Genomic DNA, 27003 nt, shown 5'->3' with positions numbered 1-27003 from the left:
TGGTGAGCTCCTGAAATTTGGCTTTCTGAAGAGGGAGGCCTGAATGTCAAAGCATTTGATGGGAGGAAACTCCCCAGTGCTGGCTTTGAAGGTGGAAGGGGCCCCTTGGCAAGGACAAAGAGTGCCCTCTAGGAGTCTAAAGCGGCAGGACCACAGACACAGAAGCTTGGCAACCAGGAGGAACTGAATTATTCCAAGAGCCTAAATGAGAGCATGTTAAGCCTAGGAGAGATGCCCACTGGGTCTGACAGCTTGATCTCTGTGCCATGAGACCCTTGGCAGAAACCAGGCCCACTGGACCTGAACATCTGATACACAGAACTTCGAGCCAATGAATGTGTTTTAAGTTGCTAAAGTTACGGGAATTTGCTACTGGGTGATAGAAAACCAACATACTCTGTTTTCTCATCTACAAAGAGAGGATGAGGCTTGTGGTATAGCCACCTCTTGAGATTGTTCTGGAAAGTTAACAGAGATAATAAAACATTCTACTGAGCTTGGTAAATAGATGCTGTGTTAGTGACCTAGGGCTAATGGAGCTGTTCCTATCATTTTCATGATTATTATTATAGAATGAGCTAACAGCACTGCTTTCATAAATATAGGAAGGTCAAAACTTTTTAAATATTGGTGCTTGAGAGATGGTTCAGTGGTTAAGAGTGGTTACCATTCTTGCAGAGGACCCACATGGAAATTCACAACTACCTCTAACTCCAGTTCCAGAGGATCCAATGCCCTCTTCTGGCCTCTGTGGGATTCTGCATCCACATGGTACACAAATATACACTCAGGCACATACACATAAATTTAAAAGATACATCCTTCTTTAAAAAAACTTTGAAAATGGAGGAAATAAAACCAAATTAAAAGAGATTCTATGTGATAAAAGGTTTCAAATTGAATAGTCTCTTGTTTCTGGCACTTTTCATTTTTTATTTTATGTGTATATGTCTATTGCCTGTATGTATATAAGTGTACCCATGTCATGCAGTGCCCATGCATGCAGTGTCATGCAGAGGACAGAAGATGGCATCAGATTCCCTGGATCTGGAGGTACAAATGGTTGTCAGCCACAATGTGGGTGTTGAGATTCCAAACCCAGGTCTTCTGAAAGAACAGCCAGTGTTCCTAACCACTGAGCCATCTCACCAGCCCCTGTTTCTGGCACTTTTAAATGAACATTAATAAAGTATGTTTTATTTTTACTTACTTTGCTCTATTTGTTTTCATTTGAGACAGGGTCTCAATATGTTGCTCACACTGGTTCAAATTCCTAGATTCAAATGATCTTCCTGCCTTAGTCTCCCAAGTAGCTGAAACTACAGGTATGTATCATTCCTCTTCATATGGTTAATTGTGTGTGCATGTGTATGTGCATGTATGTGCACTTCTGTGTGGTGGCCTGAGGTCAACACTAGGTGACCCCCCTCAATTATTTTTCACCTTAGCTATTGAAACAGAGTCTCTCACTGATTCACGTGCTCACTGACTGGCTACACATGCTGGCCAGCAAACTCTGGCGATCCCTCCCCGACTCTCACGCTAGGGCCACAGACATGTGCCATCATATCTGGCTTTTATGTGGGTGCTAGGGATTCAAACTTAGAGCCACATGCTTGTGCGACAGACCCTTTACTGACTGAGCCATCTTCCTAACTCCTCAAAAATACTTGAACCTGGGTGTGGTGGTACAGGCCTTTAATTCCAATCCTTGGGAGGCAGAAGCAGGTGGAGCTCTATGAGATCAAGGCCAGCCTGGTCTATGTAGTGAGTTCCAGGCCAGCTTAGGTACAGGGAGAATCTGTCTCAAAAAAAAAAAAAAAGAAAAAAAAGAACACCCCAAAACTTAAAAAGCATCTGTACTGAGCATGGGCAGACTGTTCAGACTGTTTCTCTTATCATTTTTCCCTAAATAGCCAGTATAATGACTATTTCTACAGCATTTACATTCTATTGAGTATTATGAACAATCCACAGATGCTTTAATATATACAGGAGAATGTGTACTGGTTAAATGCAAACACTATGCCCCTTTATGTAAGGCACTTGAGCAGCCAAGGCCTTTGAAATCTGGGATGGGCAGGGTATAGAACCATACCCCATGAATGCTAAGGACCACTGTATGAAGGTCACAGTCTGCACCAGGGCCAGTGTTCAGTAAACAAAAGCATGCAAGCTAAGGCATGCTACCTTCTTTATTATTTTTTTTTATTTTATGTGTATGAGTGTATTGTCTGCATGTAAGTAAGTGCACCTGTGTTGTGCAATGCCCAGAGAGATCAGAAGAGAGCATCAGATTCCCTACAACTAGAGTTACAGATGGTTGTTGGCCACATCCTGTGGGTGCTGGGAACTGAAACCAGGTTCTCTGCAAGAGCAACCAGTGCTCTTAACCACTAAGCCATCTCTCCAGCCCCATTCTGCCTTCTTTTGATGCTTACAGACAATAAGGCTACAATCTATGGTGGCCTAGCTGGTACGATGACATGAGTAGGGACGCCTACTCTATGGAGTTGTGACTTTCAGAGCATCTCATTTTGAAGCTTTGACAGCTTCCTTCCAAACACCAGGCAAGGGGTAAATCAAGGCTGCAGGGAGAAGGCACAGGATCTGCTATCAGAGGAAAGGTTCCAGTTCTGAATTCTCCACTTGGAATGATCATGATTATTTCCTGTTTAGGAACTGGACTCCCTTTGGAGAACAGCATCCAGCCCTTTCCCCGAGCCACTGGATCTGCCACAGCTGAACACAGAGCCTGGTCAGCAGGAGGCATCTCACCAAGCCCTGTCCACTCACAAGCCCCATCCTCTCGACTATAAGAACTGGCCATCATAGAGCACACAGCCCAGGCTAGAGCAACCAGAATTCTGCAATGGGATTTCATTTGTGGACCTTGGATGCAAAAATTTCTGTGTCCTCTGGACATGCATGGCTGTTTGTGGCCATCCTGCCCCTCTAAAACTAAAGCCATATGGACGCAGGAAAAGATTAATCAAACACAAAAAGTAATAATGCTGAGAAAGTATATACCCTGGATACAGATGTGCCTGAAGGCCATCCACCTTGGTTTACCTCAGTCACATGGGTCATCGATTCCCTTCTCATTTGAGATAGTTTACACTGAGTTCATCATCTGTAATCAGAGTTTTGACTAATATACTAGACCTTGTCTTCATCTAAAAGTTAAAAAGCTGGGGTTTATATGTCTAAGCGGAAGAGTCAAGGAATTTCTTCTCAAGTGGCCTAGGCCAAAGTAAAGACCAAGTGCCAGAGAAGAAGCCCAGAAAATATCTGAAATGTGATCCTAAGCAAGTGACAACTCAGCTCAGGTCCCAGGTCCCAGTAGAAGCCTGGCTCTCCACAATGGTAAAATCCCTTCCCCAAAGGCAGCAACATCTTCCCTTCTCCCTCAAGGTCCCAACAACAAACCAAGGTATGATTCCACTAAAGTTCACCCTGGGGAAGCAATGATTTGTTGGGCTTACTTTCAGAGCAATGGCTTGGGGGGTCACTGACAGGAGTGTGGGTGCTCACCCCGAAGGCCTTTACCCTGGCACACTGGGTCCTTCAAATATCAGTTTCAATTATCATCATGAAGATCACAGAGTGAGTATGCGCTGGGAATGAGGTTGCAAACTCCCTTGGGTCCCTTCCACCCCACATGTCACTGAGGATCCTACTCCAAGGCAGAGAGATAGATCTGGCCACAGAGGAACATGCAACAGTCAAGCCCAGAGCCTTTCCCTCTGATGCATCTTGATGCCTGTTTGTGAGAGTTCCCCAAGAGGCCCCAGGACCAGAAGAAATCAGAGCAAGAACAAGGGACCAAGACAAGGATCTCGCAGCTGGCCCAAGAACTGGATGGACTTGAGTCATTCATGCCCCTCTACCAAGCTGAGAAATTCCTACTGATTTACTAATTTTGTAGTGCTGGGGATCAGGACCAAGGTGAGCCACATTCTCAGCCTGAGGCTTTCTGAAACAGGGCCTCACTAATGTAGCCCAGGCAGGAACTCATGATTCTCTTGCCTCAGTATTGCAATTACAGGCGTGTGACTAGAAAACATTTACCAATGGGGCTCCAGCTAGTGGTATGTCAATCCCACAGACAAGGTAATCAACCCAGCTAGTCTGCAATAAAAGGGTTTCATGAAGCGTGTGACTTTTTATACTAAAACCAGGATAGTCCCTAGGCAACTTTGGCTGGCTTACTGCCTTGTGTACCCACCTCTCTTGGCTAATGACTACTGAGGAACAGCAGGAGAAGAGCAATGAACAGAAGAGGGATAAGGAGAATACTGATGGGAATGTCTTCAAAAGAAGTGGCTCAACAGTAAGAGCACTGGCTGATCTCGCAGAGGACCCAGTTCAGTTCCCAGCACCCACATGGCAGCTAACAACTGTCTACAACACCAGTTCCAAGGGATCCAGCACCCTTTTCTGGCCTCCATCAGCACTACATGACACAAGTGCACTTACACACATGCAATCAAAACACTCATATGCATAAGATAAAAATAAATTTTAAAAAATTTAAAGACCAACATGCTCACAATAGATCAGGTTTCTCTACAGTTCAAAATGACTATAAAGGTCAACTTCCAAAGTGTGCCCAGACCGCACAGTCAGCAAGGGCTTTCATGGGCAATGGCTCTGGGAAATGCTGCCAACTCCATCAATTTCTCTTATGGAGTCTGCTGCATATCAACACATCAAGGCTCTGAGAAGTCCTACAGTAGTGACCATACTTAATACAGTACATTCAGTACATCCCAAATTTAGGTGGATGACCCCCAAGCCTTTTATTGCTTGATGGCCATGATCATACACTGAACATGCTTTGAAAGGTGACTTCCCGTTTTCTTTTCCTTCACTGTACGGGGCGCCTTCCAGGCTCTGAGGAGAATGGCCCATGTCCTAGACCTTAACTCTTGGCATTTTTACAAGATGCTTCCTACGGCCCACAGTTTGGGGGTGATGATGTGACCCATGACAGAGCTGAGCATCCTACTACATAGCAGGGCTACCCAGGGCAAACACTTACCCCTCTGAAATTCCAGGCTTTAGGCGAGGGAAACATGGGGAAGTTGTTCTGCCGCTGCCTCTTCGGCCTAAGAGAGAACAGACAACGTCATTGTTTAGTGATTAGATGTGCAGAGGAAGTCAGGCTTTATCAGAAGGAAAGTTGCCTGGAGAAGCAGCTGGGTACAGGAGATGAGGGGCTTCTTGGGAGCTTTCAGAGGTTACATTCATTCCAAACCACTGTTCATCCCCTAAGAGGAAAGCACCACGGCCCCACAGAGCAGTCCACCTTTCACCCATGAAGATCAAATCTACAGTGCAACCCAGATGCAACCAAAAACTCAGACCCAATGTCCAGCATTTCTTTTTATCTCAAACATACAAACAAGTCCCAAATGACCACCATCAGGTAATATTTATACCTTCAGCGGAGAGAGGAACTCTCCCTCCTTACACACAGGCTGGGCAGCCCTAATATCGCCCTGAAGGCCACACGAGCTCCAAGTTTTAAATTTTTTTAATTACATTTATTTATTGGCAGGGCATGTGTGCATATTTATGGAGATCAGAGGACAAGTTATGAGAGTCAGTTCCCTCCATCCACCATGTGAGTCCTAGGGATTGAACTCAGGTCATCAGGCTTGGTGGCAAGCACCTTTACTTGCTGAACTATTTCAGCAGCCCTACCATATTTTTTTGCAAAGTGAAGGTGAAATTAAAAGATTTTCAGGCAAAATAAAATATATGAATTTGATAGAAAATTCACACAATAGTAATGTGAAATAAAATTGGATTGACTATAACAGAAGAGGGAATTCTATAACTAGAAACAGGCAGAATAAGTACTTCCCATAGCCCAGGAATGGACGCAAATGGCTTCGTCATGAAGCGTTACCAGCAAGCAAGGGAATAAGCTCTGCGAGGCCCGTTTCTGAAACATTTACTGGGACCACTCAGCAATGATAAAACTTCCCACATCTGCTGGCTTTCTCCACTTCCTCCTGTCCTGCCTCCACCACACCATGTTCATAACAACACCTATTCTGTCCTCTGAGCCCATCTCCTGAACTTTTCCACTGTGCTGCCCTCTTGTACTTTAGCCTCCTCCCACGTTCATGTTTTCAAAGCAGCTTTCCCCAGTTCAGTCTCCCAAAGGAAAACTGCCAATGGTAACATTCCATGCCTCCCTAGAGGTACCGTAATGGGGTAGCTTTGCCTGGTGGTTAGGATGGAGATGCTGGAGCCAGCTCTGTTGATTCCTGGTGGTGTGACACTGGACAGGTGACTTATCTTCTCTGGTCCCTAGTTCCTCCACCTGAAAAGTGGAGATGTAACGGAACCCACTCAAATGAACATGAGGGTCAGATGAGCAAAGGTATAAAGTCCCGGTGCCCTACACACAGAAGGTATGTGTTAAGAATGAGCCCTTCTGTGGTCAAACTTGGAGAGGCTGGGTCACCTCTGAACCTCAAACCCAGCAGGAGCTTAATAAATAATGTCCAGTGCTGGCTTTGGTACGCCTGTGCTCAACAGAAGACACACACAGAGCAGAGAACAGGAGGACAGCACATGCACATGAGGAGGGTGGGATGCCCCACAGATGAGCCATCATGGCCTCTGGTCAGCACCCTTCAACCAGCTGAAGGCAGGGACCCACCCTCACTCAGCCCCTTTGTTCCCCAGGTTGCCCTCAGACAATGTGGCCAGTAACAAGCACTTTAGGGACAGAGGGACTCAAATGGCAGCCAGCTCCTCAGTCTAGAGCCACCCTATGGGCAGCACTGGAGAGAATGTGAGTCCCTCCCCCTATGGGGGACTCAGCAGAGCTGGTGGGCCCAGGTCCAGCACAGTCCCACCCAGAGCTCTGAAAAGCGTGTTGGATCCTGTATGATTCTCATCTTCCCAGGGCCAGGTATAGTTCCTGTCCTGGTCGTCCAGGACAAAGAGCCTTCAAAATGCTGCGACTGTCCCCAGTAAACCCTGAATACTCTGAAGACATTGTCCAACATCATACAGGGCAAGGCTTGTCCTTCTCTGTGTTTCAAGGTGACAGACAGATCATGGATTTCAGATGAAGTTTCCATGTGCCAGTCAGACACAGTAGAACTCTCTGGAATGAAGTCAGGCCAGCAAAGACGGGCAAGTGGTGGGAGCACAGGCACTGCAGGATCCAAGGTCTGGGGTCAAGGCCAAGTCCACAGTGACCTTGGGTAACTTCCTCAACTTCCCCAACCCTCAGTCTCTAACCTAGAAAAGGGTGTGATGATAATTCACCTTCATAAGGTTGCTCTGAGGAATTAATAATTCCTATAAAGCTATCTGCTTTCCACCCAGCTTGTGCTGACTGCATGTCAGCTCTGATGATCTTGTCAGTCTACAACGTGCCCAGCATTGCTTTAGGGACAGGGATACAGCCAAGGGCAAAACACAGTCTCTACTCTTTTGTAGCCTCTGTTAGAAGGTGATCGATTCCATAGAGAACAAAGCAGGGTAGTGGGAAAGAATAATGTTATGGGCTGGAGAGACGGCTCAGCGATTAAGAACACTGGCTGTTCTTGCAGAAGACCCAGGTTCAAATCCCAGCACCCACATGGCAGCTAACAACTGTCTGTAACTCCAGTTCCAGGGGATCTGACAGCCTCTTCTGTCCTCCACAGGCATTGCACGACACGGGTGCACTTACCTACATGCAGGCAATACATGCATACACATAAAATAAAAATAATAAATATTTTTAAAAAAGAAAAGAAAGAATGTTATTTCATATGGACAGCTCAGGGCAGGCATCTCCAAGGATGCTGTGACTTAACAAAGACCCTGAGAGAATGGGGAAAATGTTTCTTGTGGCTTGACCATATAAGCAAAGGTCCTGGGCAAGACAGGAAATGGTTAGCACGGTTGAAGAGAGGCAAGGCCAGTCTGGTTAGTGTAGAGTAGGAAGTGGACAGAGAACAGAGTCACAGAAAAAGCAAGAACCAGAGAGCGGGAGTTTTACAGACCACTGTAAGGCCCTAGAGAGGTCTTCGGGAGTTTTGAGCAGAAGAGAAACTAGGTCTAAGTTTTTAAAAGGCAGTTCTGGGGCTGGAGAGATGGCTCAGTGATCAACAGCACGAGCTGCTCTTGCAGAGGACACAGGTTCAATTCCCAGCACCCACATGGTGGCTAACAGCCATCCATAACTCCAGTTCCAGGGGATCTGACTCCCTCTTTTGGCCTCGGTGGGTATTGCACACACATGGTACATACATGCAGGTAAAGCACTCATACACATTAAATAAAAATAAAAAATGTAAAGGACAGTTCTCAATGCCATGTGGAGAGAGCTTTAGGAGACAACACAAAATAGGAAGTAGGCAGGAAGTTCCCCTGTTGGCCCAGATGAGGGATGGCAGGAACCTGAACTACAGAGGTGAGGGGAGTGATGAAGGGCAGAGGAATTATGAAGGTAGTGGTTAACAGTAACAGGACCTGCCACTGGATGGGAAACAGAGTTCATGTGAAATAAGAGAATTTAGATGCTCTAATAATTCTAGCCCCCAAAATGAAGAAGGCCTGAAGAACAGAGCTGGGGACAAAAATTCAACAGCAGATGCAACACAGGCAAAAGGACAGGGTCCTCCAGGTGGAGCCGAGGACACTTGGGCGGATGTAAAAGCCAGAGAATCTCAGAAGCTGTCCTAGAGACAGATGCAGATACTCACCAAAAAGAGCACCTAAGGCAGGGGATGCTGTAGGGGACAAATGACAAATGACCCTCAAGGTCAGTGGAGCACAAGGTGGGGATATAGAGAGATCCTTGTATTGGCAAGAGGTCCCCAGTAACTTGGCAAAAGAATGTTAGAGGGGCTGAGGACAAGAGCTGAGAGACTTTTGTCCAGCAGTGAGGCTGAGGTGTTATTTGTATGGAATGGGAGTTGACAGAGATCCTAGATATTGGTCAGTACACTGAAGTCTCAAAACTGTGAGCCACCTGAAGCAGGCACTTCATCTCCTTTTAGAATCTACCTGGAGTATGCCAGATGTCCAGTAAACATTTGAAGACTTTTATAAACTTTCTTGATATCTACCGCCAGGCAGCCCAGGCCAATAAGCACACTCATGGCTATTAGTGTGGTGGAGAAGACCAAGAGAAGTAACAGCCAAAGCACCCTCCTCTCCCTTACCCACAAGGCACTTGCTCAGCACATGCAGGGTTCCTAGTACCTGTGCCACTGATGTTCTCCTCTCATCACCAGGGCAGACCTGGCAGCCCAAACTTCAAACACTGAAGTCTGAGTGGCATTCATCAACAGAACTCAGAGAATATTCTATTTTATTTATTTTTATTTTATGTGTATGAATGTTTTGCCTGCATGTATGTAAAGTGTACCATGTGTGTGCAATGCCTGTGGAGACCAGAAGAGGGCACTGGACTCCCTGGAACTGGAGTTGTGGCTACTTGTTAGCCACCATGTAGGTGTTAGGAAGCAAACCTGGGTCCCCTGCAAGAGCAGTCAGTGCTCTTTTAACTGCTGAGCCATCTCTCCAGCCCCTCATAGAATACTTTAAAGGGATGTTTTTATAACAGGTCATTTGAAAATCTAATGTCAAAAGTAACTTTCTAATATATTCAGAGTACTACAAATAATTATTCCACAGTATTTAGGGGTCAGGTCACTTTCAGAAGCCAGGGAATGGTCTCCCACCACTCACTCTAGCCAACAACAGCATGTTTGCAATGGGAAAGGTTTTCTTGCATCCTATGGAAATCCACATCCTGAGCCTGCAGGTCACAGTCCAGCAGAGCAGCCTCTGTCCCTCCGGAAAGAACAATTAGTTTTCTACCCTTTAATCAAGCAGCAGTCAATTGCTGTTTTTCTAAAGTTCTGCCTGGGGAGTGCCTGTTCTTTCCTGAGTATGTGTTGTTCTAGCCAGTACTCCTTGTTCAGACTATCTTCTCATGAGTCCTCTTGAGAGCTGCCCCCCAGTCTGTCTGGAATGAGACACTGAAGCACTGTGCTCAGGAGGCAAATATGGGATTGGGACACAGGCACCCCAACTTCTCAACATTTCTGGCTTTCAACTTGTGGACACAGGAATCCTCAGTCCCTCTATCATAGACAAAAAGATTTTAAGGTTTACTTTTTAACAAACCAACATTTGTAGAGTGCTCACTTTGTGCCAGGCACTGTTCTAAATGCTTAATAAACATGTGTTCATTTTGTCTTCAAGACAATTTTAGGAGTAGATGCTTTTATTTATTTATTTATTTTTATGTGTATGAACGTATTGCCTGCATGTAGGTAAATGTATGTACCCATGTTATGTAATGCCCAAGGAGGTCAGAAGAGGGTGCCAGATCCCCTGAAACTGGAGTTACAGATAGTTGTTAGCCACCATGTGGGCGCTAGGAATCGAACCTGGGTCCTCTGCAAGAGCAGCCAGTGCTCTTAACCACTGAGCCATCTTTCCAGCCCCAGGAGTAGATGCTTTATTATCCCTACTTTATAAATAAGAACTGGAGGCTCCGAGAGGTTAAGTGACTTGCCATAAATCACAAAGGTAGTAGATGTCAAAGCCAGGATTTGGACCCAGGCAGGTCTAGATCCACACCACACAAAAGAAACATAAGATAAAACCACTGAAGAAAGAAAAAAATATTGTGAAAATGGCTATTACCAAAACAAGTTATAGATTTATAGATTCAGTGCAATCGTCGCCAAAATCCCACTGACATTCTTCACAGAATTAGGAGGGGAAATGTAGTTCATATAGAAACACAAAGATCCCAAATAGTCAAGTTCATCCTTAGATATAACAATGCTGGAGGTCGTAATGTCCAACTTCAAATTACACTACAGAGCCAAAGTGACAAAAACAGGAAGGTATTGCCCCAAAATCAGACACAGATCAATGGAAGGAAGACTCGGAAATAAACCCACACAGTTATAGTCACTGAATTTTTAAAAACTTATTTATTCATTAACTCATTTATTCATTCATTCGTTTATTCATTCATTTACTGGGAGAGGCCATGCTACAACACACATGTGGGAATCAGAGGATAACTTGTAGGAGTTGGTTCTCTCCTTCTACTATGGTGGGTCCTAGAAAGTGAACTAAGTCACCAGGTTCTGTGGCAACACCTTTACCCACTGAGTCATCACACTGGCCCCATCAACCTAATTTTTTAAAAAGCTGTCAAAAACATACATTGTAGAAAAGACGGACTCTTTAATACATGGTACTGGGAAAACTGAGTATTTTTGTGAAGAATAAAACTAGATCCATGTCTCTCACCTGGCCAAAAATCAATTCAAAATGGATCATAGACCTTAATGTAAGACCTAAAACTTTGAAACTGCCATGGGAAAGCATTTCAAGACGTAGGCATAGACAAGAACCTTCTGAAATTGACTCCAATAGCACAGAAAATAATCCCAGGAATTTAAAAATCATATTACACATTTGCACAGCAAATGAAACAATCAGCAGAGTGAAGAGACAGTCTACAGAATGGGAAAAACAACTTCGCCAAGGACACATCAGACAAGGCTTGATATCCAACATATATAAAGAACTGAAACATTAAACACACACACACAAAAATCATCCAATCAACAAACAGGCTAATGAAAATAGACAGTTCTTAAAAGGAGAAATCAAATGGCAAATAAGTATTTGAAAAGGTATTCAACATCCTTAGCCAAGATAACTGTTTTGAGATTCCATCTCACCCACTCAGATGGCTATCATCAAGAAAACAAAGGAGGGGCCGGCAAGATGGCTCAGTCTGTTAAATGCTTGCCAGGTAAGCACCCATGAAAAAGTCAGACATGAAAGTGTGCATCTATAACCCCCGCACTGGGGAGGTTGGGGAGGGTGTCAGGTAGAGACAGGAACACTCACACAATGATAATAACAATAAAAGACAAGAGGTTTGTCTTACTGAGTTTTCTACATCTACAAATAAAAATCCACAAAAGCTGGGTATATTTGCATGTACTTGTGGTCCCAGCTGCTCAGGAGGTCAAGGCAGGAGTTCTGCTTGAGGCTGAGTTCAGGGCTAGACTGAGCAACATAAAGCCTTGTTTCAAAAAAGTTCACAAAGACCAATGGATATACTTTTCTGAGCGCATATTATAGTTTATTTGAAGTATAATTTTATGTTAATTTTTGTTTGTGGGTTTGTTTTTTTTTTAAATCGGGGTCTCGGGGCTGGAGATATTGCTCAGCAGTTAAGAGCACTGAGTGCTCTTGCAGAGGACCCGGGTTCGATTCCCAGCACTCACATGGCGGCTATGAACTGTCCTTAACTCCAGTTCCAGGGGAATCTGAAGCCCTCTTCTGACCTCCGTGGCACTGCACGACACGGGTCCACTCATGTACATGCAGGCAATACACTCGTACACATAAAATTTAAAAATCAGGGTCTCTAGTTAGCCTGGAAAGCACATATTCCTGCTTTAGCCTCCTGTGTGCTGGGATTACAGGCATGCACTACTATGCCCAGACTTTTTTTTTTTTTTTTTTCCTGGTTTGGGATCAAATCCAGGACCTGGTGCATTCTAGACAGCTGTTCTACAACTGACCCACATCTCCAGCCCTTTTTAAAAAAAAAACTTTCATGGCCTGACTTTTCTTAATATTTTAAAGGGATCTGGAGCAAATAAACAATTCCTAAAAAGTATTTTTTAAATCACTATGAAACACAAGCTATCTTTCCGATCTTTGTCAAAAAAAAAAAAAAAAAAAGCCGGGCATGGTGACACACGCCTTTAATCCCAGCACTCAGGAGGCAGAGGCAGGCGGATCTCTGTGAGTTCAAGGCCAGCCTGGTCTACATAGTGAGTTCTAGGACAGCTGGGACTACAGGGAGACACTGTCTCAAAAAGACCGAAAAAAAAAAGAGAAAGAGAGAGAGAGAAAGTAGACTTTGGAAGTCTTCTGTCAAACTATATCTAAATCATAAACAAAAGAAAGGAGATAAGCTCAAAGCTCTAACTCAAAACTCATTCCTACCGATGCTCACCCTTGCCTGGTTCCCATTTAACAGGTGCCCATGGGGAAGACCCCTCTCCCCACACCCAGAGGGAGGAACAGAAGAAAATCTTCATATTTTAGTCAATAGTAAGCTGATCAGCAGGTAATAAATCAGCAGGTGGGTGGCCTGACACCTCCAAAATGAAAACCACAATCCTAAACATGAGTCCTCAGAATGGTTGTTCCTAATGAACACTCTGTTGTTCCTAGCAGCTAAACCACCACAAATTCTCAAATTAGCCAGCATCACTTAAAGGAGTTTACTGACTCTGATACCAGACCCACCACAGTCTCCAAGGCAATTAGAAGCTCCATAAATGCTGTTCTTGGCAGTGACTGCAGCCACATATAAAAACATGTTTATTCCCAAACTGTCAGTGAAATACGGCGGCGGGGGGGGGGGGGGGGGGGGGGGTTGCAGGCTTGCCACAGGCTTGCTGGAGCACAAATGGAAGGAGGGGAGGGCAATGCCAGCAGTACCGGTGATGACGTGAACTCAGCACTGTGGCAGCCAGCAACCCACCCCCCCAAGTCCAGGCCAAGGTCTGAGGCACAGCTGGAAAAAAGGGAGAGGGAGAGGGTGTGAGGAACTTCTGAGTCAGAGGGTAATATTAGTATTTTCATGACATGATAATAATAGGTTTTTTGTCAGTGTGTATATGTGAGTGCGCACACACAGGTATGTTCACCCGCACTTGTGCATGCTCCCCCAGGCCAGTGTGTGTGTGGGACTGGAGGTGACATCAGAATGTCTTCCTCTGTCACTCTCCCCTTTGTTTTTTGAGGCAGGGTCTATCACTGAACCTGGAGGTCACTGATTGGCTATGCAAGCTGGCCAGCAAGTTCAAGATATCCACCTATCTCTGCCTCCCCCTGTGGCAGCCAGTAAGCCACCCCCCAAGCACCCCACTGCTCCCAGCTTTTATGTGAGTGCTAGGGATCCAAACTCAGGTCCCCATGCTCACACAGTAAGCACTTTACCCATTGATCCATTTCCCCATCCCTCCAGCTGTTCTGTTCATGCTGATTAGTTCCCTGGATCTTCACAAGGACCCTACGGAATAGGGGGGTGATAGCGGACAAGCTGGTGAGCACTGGGGTTAGACTGCGACATGCCTAGAGCCAAGCAGTCCTGTTTCAGGCCTCAGAGCTTGACCAAGTTGTATAAGCACTTTTTTCTGGCCACTTAATCCACAAGAGCCATAAACTATGTTAATTAAGTGCCACTTGCCAAACATTTCTAATAAACACAGCCTTAGCACCTTACCATCTTCCAGGTGGGCACCAGGGAGAACAGGGCCAGTGTTTGCATCAGCATTGCCATAGTTACTACCATGGCAACCTCCCCTTATCCCCAGGCAGAAATGCTTGCTGCTGCCCTGCTGGGATGCAGCCTGACAGAGATGTAGCCGTTCCAAACTCATCCTTTCACCTGCCCCCAACTTGCTCAAGTTTTATAAGATTGGGAACTGACTGGGACTTGCCCAGTTCCCTGGAGGTATCTGGACCTGGCTGACAGGGAGGCAGGGCTCATGGGGAGACCAGGTAGAGAAAGGAGATGTGCAGAGTGGGCACTGCACCCTTTCCCATCAGTGCCCAATGGTAGAAAGTACTCCTGTCAGGAGAGAGCACGGTGCCGGGAGAGACTGGCAGGTCACAATAGCCGTGAATGGAAAGACATGAAAATTGTCAGTGGAGACCCCCAAATTTTGTAGAGCCACTTAGCTACATAGCATCTCTAACTAGATTTTTTAAAATTATTATTTATGTGTATGTGGGGTTTTTTTTGATGGGGGGTGTTTCGGTTTGTTTGTTTTTTTGAGACAGGTTCTCCCTGTAGCCCCAGCTGGCATGGAACTCACTATGTGGACCAGGTTGGACTTGATCTCACAGAGATCTGCCTGCTTCTGTCTCCTGAGTGCTAAGATTAAAGGCCTGCACCACCACACCCGGCTATGTGTATGTGTTATATGTATGTGTACTTACATGCAGGTGCCTACAGAGACCAGAAGAGGGTGTTGAATACCCAGAAGCTGGAGTTACAGGCATTTGTGAGCCACCTGGCATGGGGACTGGAACCCATCTTTGGTCCTCTAGAAGAGTTCCTAACTCCTGAGCCATCTCTACAGTCCTAGGTTTATTGGCTTTGGGGGGTTTTGCTGGGGATTTTTAAGACTATATTTCACTGATTATGCCCAGACTGGACTAAAACCCAAATGATTCTCCTGCCTCGGCCCCCTAAATAGCTCGGATCACAGGCATGTTCCCAGCTTAAATAGCCTTGTCAAAATAAAACTGTTATCTTTACATGACAAAAATACCACTGAGCAAAACACCTTTTAAAACACTAGAGCCAGGCTAGGTAGGGTGATGCATGCCTTTGATCTCAGCACTCAAGAGTCAGAGGCAGGCAAATCTCTGTGAGCTCCAGGCCAACCTGGTATACCTAGCAAGTTCCCAGTTAATCAAAGCTACATAATGAGATCCTGGCTCAAAAAAAAAAAATCATTACACTATATTAAAAAGTGCTAGAGCCATGAATAAGCTGCCAGAAGTCCTTAAATCAAATGAGTAACACTAAAATTTTCCTAGATGCTGGGCATGGTGGCACATACCTTTAATCCCAGCACTTAAGAAGCAGAGGCAGGAGGATCTCTGTGAGACTGAGGCCAATGTAGTCTACCTATTAAGTTCCAGGCCAGTTGGGGCTACATTATTAATTTTTTTATGTGTGTGAGTATTTTGCCTGCATGTATCAAAGTGCAGTAGCTATGTGTGCAAAGACCAGAGGAGGGTGTTAGATCCCCTAGAATTTTAGTTACAGATGTTGCTAGCTATCATGTGCTAGGTGTTGGGAACCGAACTCTGTAAGAGCAGCAAGTGCTCTTAACTGCTGAGCCATCTCTCCGCCCCTCTAGAAAATTCTTAAAAGGCTAATTCCATAGTGGAAATTCCTCAAGGTTAGGACTAACACTATACTCACCACGTCATATATTTTCACAGTCTGAAACTGTATTTTCATACATTAGTTTTGTAACCATAAAAATGCTACTTTAAAAAAAAAGGTGAAATATTTTGCCATACATAGCTCACAGAAGAAACCCAAACCACTAATCAACAAACAACTTCCCACCTTCCTTAGTAACTACAAAAACAGAAAATTAAATAAGTTAGAACATCTACTCTCTTAGAGCAATCTTTAAGGTAATACTGAGTATGGAAAGAAATACAGAGACATGGGGCACTGGGTTTCACAATTTTGAGTGTATAAACTGCCGTAAACACGTCCACGTGGTAATCTGAGAGAATTCAGGAGCATTTTCAAGAGCATTAAAGTGACCCATAAGTTCAGCTTTATAACAATTAGTGTAGCAACACAACCATAAGCACACAGAACAACAATGATAGTGTCCCCAGTGTGGATCTGCTGGGAGAAGACCCGCAACCCAGCCAGCAGTGGGCACTGCCCGCTTAAGCTCCTTGCAGGGTTCGACGTGGTGAGAAGACAGTGACCCCAGTGTGGATATCTGGAAAAGTCTGGCCCTGGTGCATTCACTCGCATACTCTCCTGCCATATACATCTTGACTCTCAGCTGAGCAAATGCAGAGCAGATGGTAAATGAGAGTTGGCCCCCAAGTGGGAGAGATCCTCAGTCTATTTACCCTCTCAGGTAACAGAATCCCCCCTTACCTCCCTCTCTTGCCTTCTAGGCTGGCACAGAGTCTCTGGTTTGGCCCACTGGACCCTGTCCACGGGATGCCCATGCTGGGGGTGAGACACCTCTTTAAAGACCTCTTCCCCCACGAGGCCACACCTTCCCAGAGCCTTGTCCCAGCTGTCAGAAGCAGCAAAGGATAAAGGCACAGAGCCAGGACCAGAACTGGGGGCTTGTGACAAGCACCTTGCTAAAGATAAAAGAGCCACCCTCCAGAGAAGGTCTGCCACCCCAAGGGCTGCACTGGTACCCATCATCCACCCTGAAGCACCCCTGAGCTCAGAGAAGTGTCCCTGACTCAGAACACCAGTCAATGAAGGTGGGAACTCACGCATGACCACAGCCCTTCATAGGTGCTCTGGTCTCATCTATAACAGTGGGGATAAAGGGTTTAGCCGGAGTGGGGTTAAAAGATTCTATCTATAGAACAGGATCTGTAATACCAGCATGTGTGTCTGCTGGTGTGTCTCATACCGACAGCACCCTCTGAGTAGATGCTGTCATTATCCAGACTCAGGAGCAGGGGACACTGAGGGGCAGTGAGATGAAGGAACTCCTTGGCAGGTCACACAGATGGGAAGCAGCAACCCCGCCAGGTTTTGAGTCCAACCCGCTACACTGAGAGCTCTTGTTCACTGCACAGCTCTGCCCCCACAGTCCATCTCAGTCCCTGACTGGCTGTCCCCAGCTCCTTCTTCCTGTAGAGGCTGATGTGTGGTATTCCTAGCTCTGAGGTGACTCACTTCACTCCTGGGCCCTCCACCAGGCAGCATGAATGCTTGTCCCTGCTGACAGACATCTGACCAATGGAAGAAACAAATCACACCAAGAGAGTCACCAAGAGCAATCCCTACCATCCCTCCCCACTTCCCAGGAAATTGCATGGGTATGTGTCTGTCAAGATGAGACAGAATGATTAAAATGAAACCCCGCCCTGAGACATCTTAGCATCTCGTGAATGAGAGCTAACATCCACACTGCTGGTAGGTTTTCCCTATAGCTGTTGATAACTACGTGCTGTTTCAGCAGTAGCCTGTTCACAAGTGCACGCTGGGAGGGTAAATCTTCCTTAATGAGCCATCCTGGCCTTTGGAGTGGGAAATCTGGGGCAGCGAAGTTCAAGTCCCATCACTAGATGGAAACATTCATGAGGTCGCACAGCAAGCGTGCACAGGCAGCTTCAGGCAGGTGCTGCAGGGAAACAGCAAGGGTAGCCTCGTCTTCATTTCCCCAAGCACATCACCCAAAGAGCTTGTTACTGAAGAAAAATCAAAGAGAAAAATCTATTTGTGCGTTTCAGCAGAATTCAGAAGCTGTCAAAGCTAGTGATTGAATTAAACTGTGTCAGGCTTTTGCTCCTAAAATTCAAACTTAAGACTGGAAGGATGTTTGGAGATCAAGCCAGTTGTCACCCTCAGGGACTGGAAAACTAAACAGCAAGCAAGGTCACATGGTCTGTTGGTGACAGGTTGAGATCCTTGAAGGGGCCCCTCTCTTCAGCCTTTCCTGCTTCTTTTGCGAGGGTACTGGTGAGGTGCTTGCCTGCTGTTCCTCTGCTAGAAGATGACCCTTTCCCTGTTCTCAGATTCTGACTGAGGAAGGCCCAACTCAGGCTTCACAGATGGGTAGGCGACCCAGGCTAGCCAAAGGCAACACCACCAGATTTTGCTAGAATTATGGGAAAGACAGACTGTCTGGCACAGTAGACGAGCTAATGAGGCATAAACTTAGAGCTGTGTGGGGTATTTTATGCAGAAAGCCTACCACAGAAGGAAGCTAATCTAGAAAATAGAACAAGGACCCAAAGGAGAGAAAAATTCTTGGTAACACAGAGACACCTGCAGGCATAACTACCATCAAAAGGTAAGGCTTTTATTTAAAACCTAAGTAAGTGGGCGCCGTTTCAGCTTGTGGAATCAAAATAACCATCTCTGTGGAAGAAGGCTAGTGATAAAGTGGGAATGGTACAAGGAGACCCTCCACTGTGCCTAGTACCGTGCCTGACATAGGAAGAACTCAGCACACGTGTGACAGACCCTTCCAGACTACTCTGCTGGAGTCTGCAATCTTCCCTCACCACACTGCCTGTTTTGCAGGGTATTTACTACCAGCAGACCCACCCTAGACCCTGTTCACGGTTTCTTGTGGGTCTCCCCACTTTGGGACAGAAATTTTTGTCTGTTTTGTTTATTGCTCTGTCTCTAGGACCCAGATCAGTTTCTGGCACTCAGAGCTGCTCAGTATACATCTGGCGAGTGAATGAATGAATGAATACATGCATGAATGAATGAAATAAATGGAAGGAGGGAGGGAGGGAGGATGGAATGGGTGAATGAGAATGCAGAATGCTCCCAAGCCCCAGTCAGCAGTCCCTGGGATGGGGCCTATGGAGCCCTGGCTCTCCTCCCTTCTGTCTTGCACACAGGTCTTTCTTCTCACTTCCCCAAGCCCATATTCTAACATCCTCCCCTAGCCCACTGGCCCATCACTCCCCACGTCCAGAAGCATCAATGAGCCCCTTGAGTTACGAAGATGTCTTCCTTCTCCCCAACCCTATCTCCTGTTTATAGACAGTTTTCTCATTATGAAAACAAATAAAAAATAGAAACATAAGAATCATAGTTTAACCTCTAAGTTAAATTTGGCATGCAAGTCAGAAATGGGAGACTACTAGTGTGCTTTATAAGACCTTCAAGCTCACTCACTTTTGGGGTAGCTTCAAACATTTTCAAAGCCAGAAGATTCCATTTAGAAAGCAGGTATCTAAGATCAGTGAAAAGTTTGCAAAATATAGCAGTCAAGGACGATGCTCCCACCTGTGACCACAATGCCACTAATCCTTATTTCTACCCATGACCATGGTGCCACCAACCCTCACATTCCCATATGTGACTGTGGTCAGCTGGAGCTGAGAGGCAGCTGCCCTTCCTGGTAAGGTATGGGTTCCTGGGGTCTCTGCTCCAGTCTGCTGAAGCCACTCACTTTAGGCAACTGCCTGCCCCCTATCACACACAGAGTTGATGAGCCCTGGCCTGGTGCACATCCCTTCATACCACTGTGGTCACAAAGCTTTCGGGGAAACCCCTCTGAAATCCCCCTCACCTCCAGTAGCAGCCTGGGATGGGACCAAGAATCAATCACACAGCAACTTCCTGTCAGAGCTCCCCCTGCACATGCAGCTCAGAATCAGAACAGATTTAATGTTTGCCCCTAGGTTGCCTCTTCTCATTCAATAGCTGACCCTTGCACACAACTGAGCACGGATCTTTAACTGGCCCCACATAAAAGAGCCCACAGTCCTGAGCCCTCACTGGGGCTTCTTTCTGTGGGGAAAATTCCATTCAGTATGTAAATTCAGCCTGCCAGCATAAATGGGTTTTGTAGAACACATGACCCCCATAAGAAATTGGACCACTATGTACCAGCTGCCCATCATGGCTCCAGGTCCATCACCCAGAAGACCCCACAACCTATTTTTTATGACTTTTTTTACCCTCTGGTTTCACAATAAGATGCTAATATTTGAGGGCAAGGACCTCTGAGATCACTGTTCTCTTAGAGCTTCACAGAAGTGGCCCTCTATCTGGTGATGGACAGATGGGTATGCTGCAGAACCAGGTGCAGGGGGGATGAGGCTTGTGAACTGTAACTGTGGATGCCATGAGGAAGCAACTCTACAAAAATAAAGGCAGAATACAAACTGGCCTGGTACTGTGTGCCTCCAATCCCAGCCTTTAGGGGGTAAAGGCAGGAGGATCATCCTCAGCTATATAGCAAGTTCAGGGCCAGCCTGAGATACATGAGGCCCTGTCTCAGAGAAGCAGAGAAAAATAAGGTAGGATATAACATTACACAGTGAGTCAGCTCAGAAGTTAATTGTGTTTTCTAAGATTTAAAAAACTTTTTAATTATGTTTGTCTATGTCTGGGGGAGGGGGTGTGTGTGCATGTAAGTGCAAGCGCCAGTGGAAGCCAGAAGAGGGCACTGGATCTCCTAGAGCTGTAGTTAAAGGCAGTTGTGAGCTACCTGATGCTGATGTGGGTGCTGGGAACCAAACTCAGGTCCTCTACAAGAGCAAATGCACTCTTAATCATTGAACCTTTCTCCAGCCTCCAGAAGTTTTGGATTTTTCTTTTCAACATAAACATTGTAGCATTGATGGTGGTAGAATATTTTTTAATTCCTCATGCATTGAAAAAAAAAAAAACTCTAAGTGTGCTTAATGAAGCTCATTTTAGCTGCCAACATGAATTATAACCAAGTGAATAGTATCCACCACCCGCCTCCTTCACCAGACTGTTTAGAGACTGAAGTGCCAAGGGTCCGTACAGGAAAGACATATTCTGGATGACTTGGCTCTTAAGAGTAGGCTCAAAAGAACACAAGTAGCAGGGAGGCAGCCTGGCCTTGGGCCGCAGACCGGCCCTCAGAGTCCCTGGTGGCTGTGTAGTGACTGATTCCTCCCCCACATACCACACACACACACACACACACACACACACACACACACGTGTCATTCACAGGAGGAACAACAGGGTTCCTTCCAGATTCTAGAAATCCAAAATGTTATGGGAAGTAATATTGTTTTTGGAGAGGATAGCAATTTTTTTCGCAGTCCTGGCCCATGAAAACTTACAAAGGAAAACAAATCTAAAGAGATTTTCTAAAGGAACACAAGGTTTTAAATGAAAATATAAAAGCAGTTTTTGTTGATTTATCTTTGTTTTGGTTTTCTGAGACAGGGGCTCATATACCCACGCTGACCTCGAACTTACTATGCACAGTGGCTCACCCTAAACTTCCTATCATCCCTCCTCCACTTCCCCAGTGCTAGGATTACAGGTGGACACTGCCACACCCCAGCTAGCCATAAACTTGAAGAAGCACCACTGCTGGTACTGGCCTGGCTGTGTGGCAACCTGGATCACATGTGCCACCTGCAACTACCTGGCCAGTGACATCCCTACCACATTAGCTGGGCTTCTGAATGCTCCACAGGCACAAGGAGAGGCAACAGATCTCAGAGACCGCTACTTGGTAAAGACAAAAGGGGGAAAAAAATCAAAAACAAAAACAGGTTTCAAGTGGAAATATGGTTCATGGGTCTCAGGTGACCAGCAGCACTAAGCAGTTTGAGGACCTCCTGTGTTGTCACTGAGTTCACTGTACACATTTATTTGCACAGAATCTCCCAAGAACCTGGTTCTGGAGTGAGTGAGCCATACACAACATAGGTGTTAATGAATGGTCATATTCAGGGTCAAAAGAGGTCATGGGGACCAAGGGCTAGCCACTAACATGCTACTGCTGAGCTCCCTAGGAAGGCTTTGCTCAGGGACCATGATGCAGTCAAGCCTCTAAAGTTATTTCTGCTTCCCCAAGGCATGCTCAAGGGAAGCATCAGCCATCAAGTACCTGTAGTTACAGACACCCCAGGCTCTGATGGAGGCAAGTTATCAACAAATTGAACTGGGGCACTGGAGACTAACAGGGATGAGCATGAATCACCAGCAGAAGGGATTACTCATAAGAAAGACAGACAGCCAGACAGCTAGACAGCCAGACACAGACACACAGACACAAACTTTCTGAATTTCCTTAAAGGCCTGAACAACAGGTCTATATATTTGTACAGGTGAGAACCAGGTAGATGGTGTTCCTGGGATGTGCTCTGCCTTACCTGCGGAGGCTTCCCAGCATCTAAGGTCAAACTGCCAATCACTTAAGGAACCTGTGGTCCCAATCTCAACTGCCCAACCTAAGAGGACCACAGCTCCTCCCTCACAGCCCCTTTCTTCTCTCCTGTCCTAGCACCTCTCCGTCCATGCACCCTCAAGCTCCTAACCAGGCCAGTCCCCAAGATGCTCCCCACAATCCTGTCATAGCCCCCCAGCTGATAAACCTTTCTACCACCCTCTAGACACTCACTGGCACCACCTCTGCTTTCCACAGGGTGAGCTCTGGGGACAGAAGCCAGCCACACTGGGGGTACCCTATCCTCAGCTCCTGGGGCACAGCAGGGCTTGAGGGTGGGGTAGGTGGAAGTGGAGGAAGAGATAGCTCTTCAGACACCTAGTTTCCCCAGCCTCAGTTTCCAAATCTGTAAAGCTGGGATCAAGCCTAACCTGCTGATGAATGATGTCAACATTTCTTTCTTCCTTCTTCCTTACTGGTCATCTGGACCAAATTTCATTTCATTAATTCACCGTTTTTGTTTTTTTTTTCTATTGATGTTTTTTTGCTTTGAAACAGGGTCTTACTCTGTAGCTCAGGCTGGCCTCTGACTCATGGCAATACAAGCCTCAGTGCCTCAGCCTCATAGGTGCCATGATTATAGGTGTGAGCCACCACACCCAGCTTAATTTACTTTCTATTTCACTTTTATTTGTTTGGTCATTTTGGTTTAAAGTTTTGTTCTGTTTCTTTGGGGGTAAGGTCTCATGAAATCCAGGCTGCCCCTAAACTCACCAGGTAGCCAAGGATGATTTCTGAAGTTCATATTCTCCTGCCTCCACCTCCTGAGTGCCAAGGTTGCAAGTGCACAAACATACCCAGTTTTATAAAATGCTGGCGATCTAAGTCAGGGCTTTGTGCACTTGAGGCAAGCACTCTACCAGCTGTGCTACCCAGACTTGATTTTTAAATTTTTATTCATTTACTTTTTCATTTGTATGACTGTTTTGCCTACATGCATGTTAAGTGTACCACATGTGTACAATGCCCAAGGAAGCCAGAAAAGGGTGACCATGTGGAACTGCGACCATGTGGGTACCAAGAACCAAACCTGGGTCCTCTGCAAGAACAAGCGATGATCTTAACTGCAGCTATTTCTCTAGCTCCTGATTTGTTTTTTTAAATACACTCTTGCACTCAGTAAAATTCACTCTTTGAGTGTTGATTTAAGCTTCTGGGTGCATGCCTGCCACCACAGTGTAACCACAGATCTGCCCCTCCAGGAAGCCACATGTTGTCCCATGTGGCCAGACCCTCCCCCTTAGCCCAGTTCCTGGCAATGGTTGATGTGTCCTATTCCTACAATTTTGCATTTTCTAGAATGTCATATACATAGAATCCCACAGTACACAAGCTTCCGTGTCTGAGGTTGGTCCTTGCTCCTGTGTGCCACAAAGTGGTTCACTCCTTTCTACTGCCCTCCTTCTTAAAGGAAACCTAGTGCCTCAGGGACAAGGTCATAGAAAGTTAACAGTAAATTTTCTGCCTTCTATGTTCCCTCTTGACTTAGTCCCCAGCTTTCTATAACTCATTTCTAGCTGGGGATGGCCAGGTGGGATTGAGTCTAAGGTCATCTTCCTGACTGACTGTCATCAGGACTACAGAGACCCCACAAGCCCTTCCACACAGCCTCCTATGTAGCGGCTCATCTGCAAAATGGCCATCAATACCCCAGCTCCTTCAGAGGACTTGGGAACTTAGGAATAAGTCTGGGCTTTTGTTTAATACATACAAAGTCTAAGGTCCCTAGAGGTGCAAGCAGAAAGGTCCAGCAAACAGTGAGGAACTGGGATTTGCAGATGAGGTCAAAGTGAACACTCTGGTTGGCCAGGTGACAAAGACAGGACCCACAATGACAGGAAGCCCAGGGCCACGACTTTGGAGAGGGGTGCAACTGGGAGCTGGTAAGGGAAAGTCAGCAAATGGGCAGAAATACTGTCAGGAGGAGATGGGCCAAGGCCAGACGATATGGACTGGACACGAAGCCTAACTAACAGCTCTGCCTATTGGGCGAGCAGACAACCTAAGGGGCAGCATCAGGGCAGGCGTGGGAAGCAGGGTGCCTGGGAGGACAGAACAGGTAGGAAGCCATGGAGGTAGAAGACACGGTGAGCTCTCATGAGAATTTTGGAAGAAAATGAAAGCAAAATAAGATAGTGGTAGATATAATAATTTCAACAATAGCAAATAATAATAACAGTCCCTGGATACTAAATTCTAAGCATGGGCCAGGTAATGTTTAAAACACTTCAGGCACCTATTGATGTTTTTCTAAATGGTCATGTTGTCAAATTGCCTTCTAAATATTTATGTCTATAGCCATAGATTTGTGCTGCTCCCAGCCTTGGTTGGAGAAGATTCTTGCTGCAGTAGGTAGTGGTTAATGCAGAGAAGCCTTACTGTTCAAAGTGCTAAGCATAAGGGACTTTGAGTGCTCAGCATAGATGGAACATCTATATCAACCTCCTCCTAAAGTTCAGAAAACACAGCTGAAAGGACAGTGGAAAGAATGTCCACTGGAGCCAGAGGATGGGGAGGAGCTGCTGTACCCACCTGCTGTACCCACCTGGACCCACAGCAGCCATGGTTATCTGAACAAGACCTGTACAAGGTCAACCAGTTAAAAACCCCAGCATGGAGGAGAGGCACTCCTGAGGCCCCACCCCTATTGGGGAATTATTGGCAGAGGTGGCTGCTGCAGAATCACTTTTCTTTGGGGGTGTGGCCACTGGTGGGTTGCCCATGCTTCAGTGGATGAGTCCGTATTCATGTGCATACGGCAGTACAAATTGTACTGGGTGAATTAAAAAACAATTAATTAAGAAGAAAATGAACTTAGGAGGGAGATGTGATGGGGAGGGGGCTCCTAGCAGGAGTTGGAGGGAGAGAATGAGGGGTAGATATGATCAAGATACACAAAATATGTATATGACATTTTCAAAATATTTTTTAAAACCCACTTTGGGTGCCCCAAGGCCACGTAATCTATGCAGCAACTCTAGGCACATTCTATGAACAGCCCCATCAGCAGATGGGGAGGCTGGAGTTCAGGGGAATAGTAATTAGCATGCATCAGGTGGTCAGGGAGCTGAGCCTTGACTCCCTCCATGCTCCATGAAGCAATGTAAGGCTTGGAGACCTGGGAGTCAGTGTTTAGCAAGGGAAACCCTGGCCAGACTGGTAGGTAGGGGAGAAGAAGCTGTTGGTAGAAAAATGGGCTCAAGGGAATGGATAGATGATGCCCCCCAGGCATGTCTTAGCGAAGAGCCACTATGCTGATGAAGTTTTGCTGCCTCGTCTTGGGCAACAGAGTCCCTGAAATATGCAGGTATAGGCAGCACCTTAGAGGGCCTTATCTAGATTCTTCTTCACCAGCTGAGATGAGAATACTTGTAGCAAATACGTCTCAGTGGCTCCCCATCACTTGGGATTTTGCCAGGATTTATAAGCTGATGCTTATAAGGTCAGTCTCAAACACGATCATAAAAACCACCTAGAGGGCTGGTAAGCTGGCACTTGATGCTAAGCCTGATGACTTCAGTTCATTCTCAGGACCCACATGGTAGAAGGAAAGAACTCATCCTCTGATCTCCACGCATGCACTGTGGCACATGTGTGCCCCTCCACCATAAACATAAACAAACACCTTTTTCAAAGCATCTAGAACAGTGCACGGCATGTGTGAAAAACAATAAATATTATCTATGGGTATTATTAATAATAGTGATAGGATGGGGAAGACTCCACTAGAAGAAACTGGAATGTCCCCCATGGGAAGCCCTGAATGTCCTACTTTTGTTCCAGAATCCCCTAGGATATAAATTCTGCAGTTATCTTAACTACCCTTTTCATTTCTGTACCAAGGTAGGAAGGGAGGAGCAGAGCCTGGATCCTAGAGGCATGAGGTTTTGCAGGTCAACTCTTCTGGGGCCCAGTATTAATTATCAGTGTTTACATAGCAGCCCACATCCAGCTGGCCTCACTCCTGTCTGAACCTTGGGCTCCAATAAAGAACACTGGAGAATACACCTCCCTCAAGACCTTGCTAGGAAGACCCAGATGCTACAATAATAACATAGGTGTAGCACCTCTAAAAGGAGACAGCCCCCTTCTTGGAAGCACAAAGTCCCATTAGGTAGCGGGGAAGTGACTTTTCCAGTGCTGAGGGCTGAAGCCAGAGGGAACATGAGTGCAGAGCGCCCTCTGGTGGCCAGCAACAAAAAAGGAGCAGAGGCAACATAAACCTCTCCAGGGGCTTGGCTCTGGAGGTCTGTCTCAAACCCCATCTTTATATCCCCATATCCTCCCCCTTATTTTGTGGTGCTGGGGATCAACCCAGGGCTTTACACATGCTAAGCAAGTACACTATCACTGAGCTATCCCCCAGTCCTTTAAAAAAATTGGAACTGAAGGCTGGCGAGATGGCTCAGTGGGTAAAGGCTGACAACCTGAGTTTGATCCCCAGGACCCACATAGTGGAAGGAGAGAACTGACTCCTGACTCCTGCAGG

At 46.0% G+C, this 27003-nt stretch overlaps 1 protein-coding gene across 3 annotated transcripts in view; it reads right to left on the bottom strand.

Moving 5' to 3' along the window:
* Arhgef3 (Rho guanine nucleotide exchange factor 3) overlaps nucleotides 1-27003 on the bottom strand; it is a 321412-nt gene that overhangs the window by 210379 nt on the left and 84030 nt on the right. For all 3 annotated transcript variants that reach the window (XM_017802271.2, XM_029554188.1, XM_017802272.2), the window contains one exon: nucleotides 5045-5111. In XM_017802271.2, the coding sequence (XP_017657760.1) occupies nucleotides 5045-5111 (67 nt within the window). The remainder of the gene's footprint in view (nucleotides 1-5044; nucleotides 5112-27003) is intronic.

The sequence above is a fragment of the Nannospalax galili genome, unplaced genomic scaffold (genome assembly GCF_000622305.1).
Source record: "Nannospalax galili isolate Female #2095 unplaced genomic scaffold, S.galili_v1.0 scaffold505, whole genome shotgun sequence".
In the NCBI taxonomy this organism is placed as follows: Eukaryota; Metazoa; Chordata; class Mammalia; order Rodentia; family Spalacidae; genus Nannospalax; species Nannospalax galili.
Note: the sequence above shows the minus strand (reverse complement) of the source record. Positions and strands in the feature narration are given on the sequence as shown.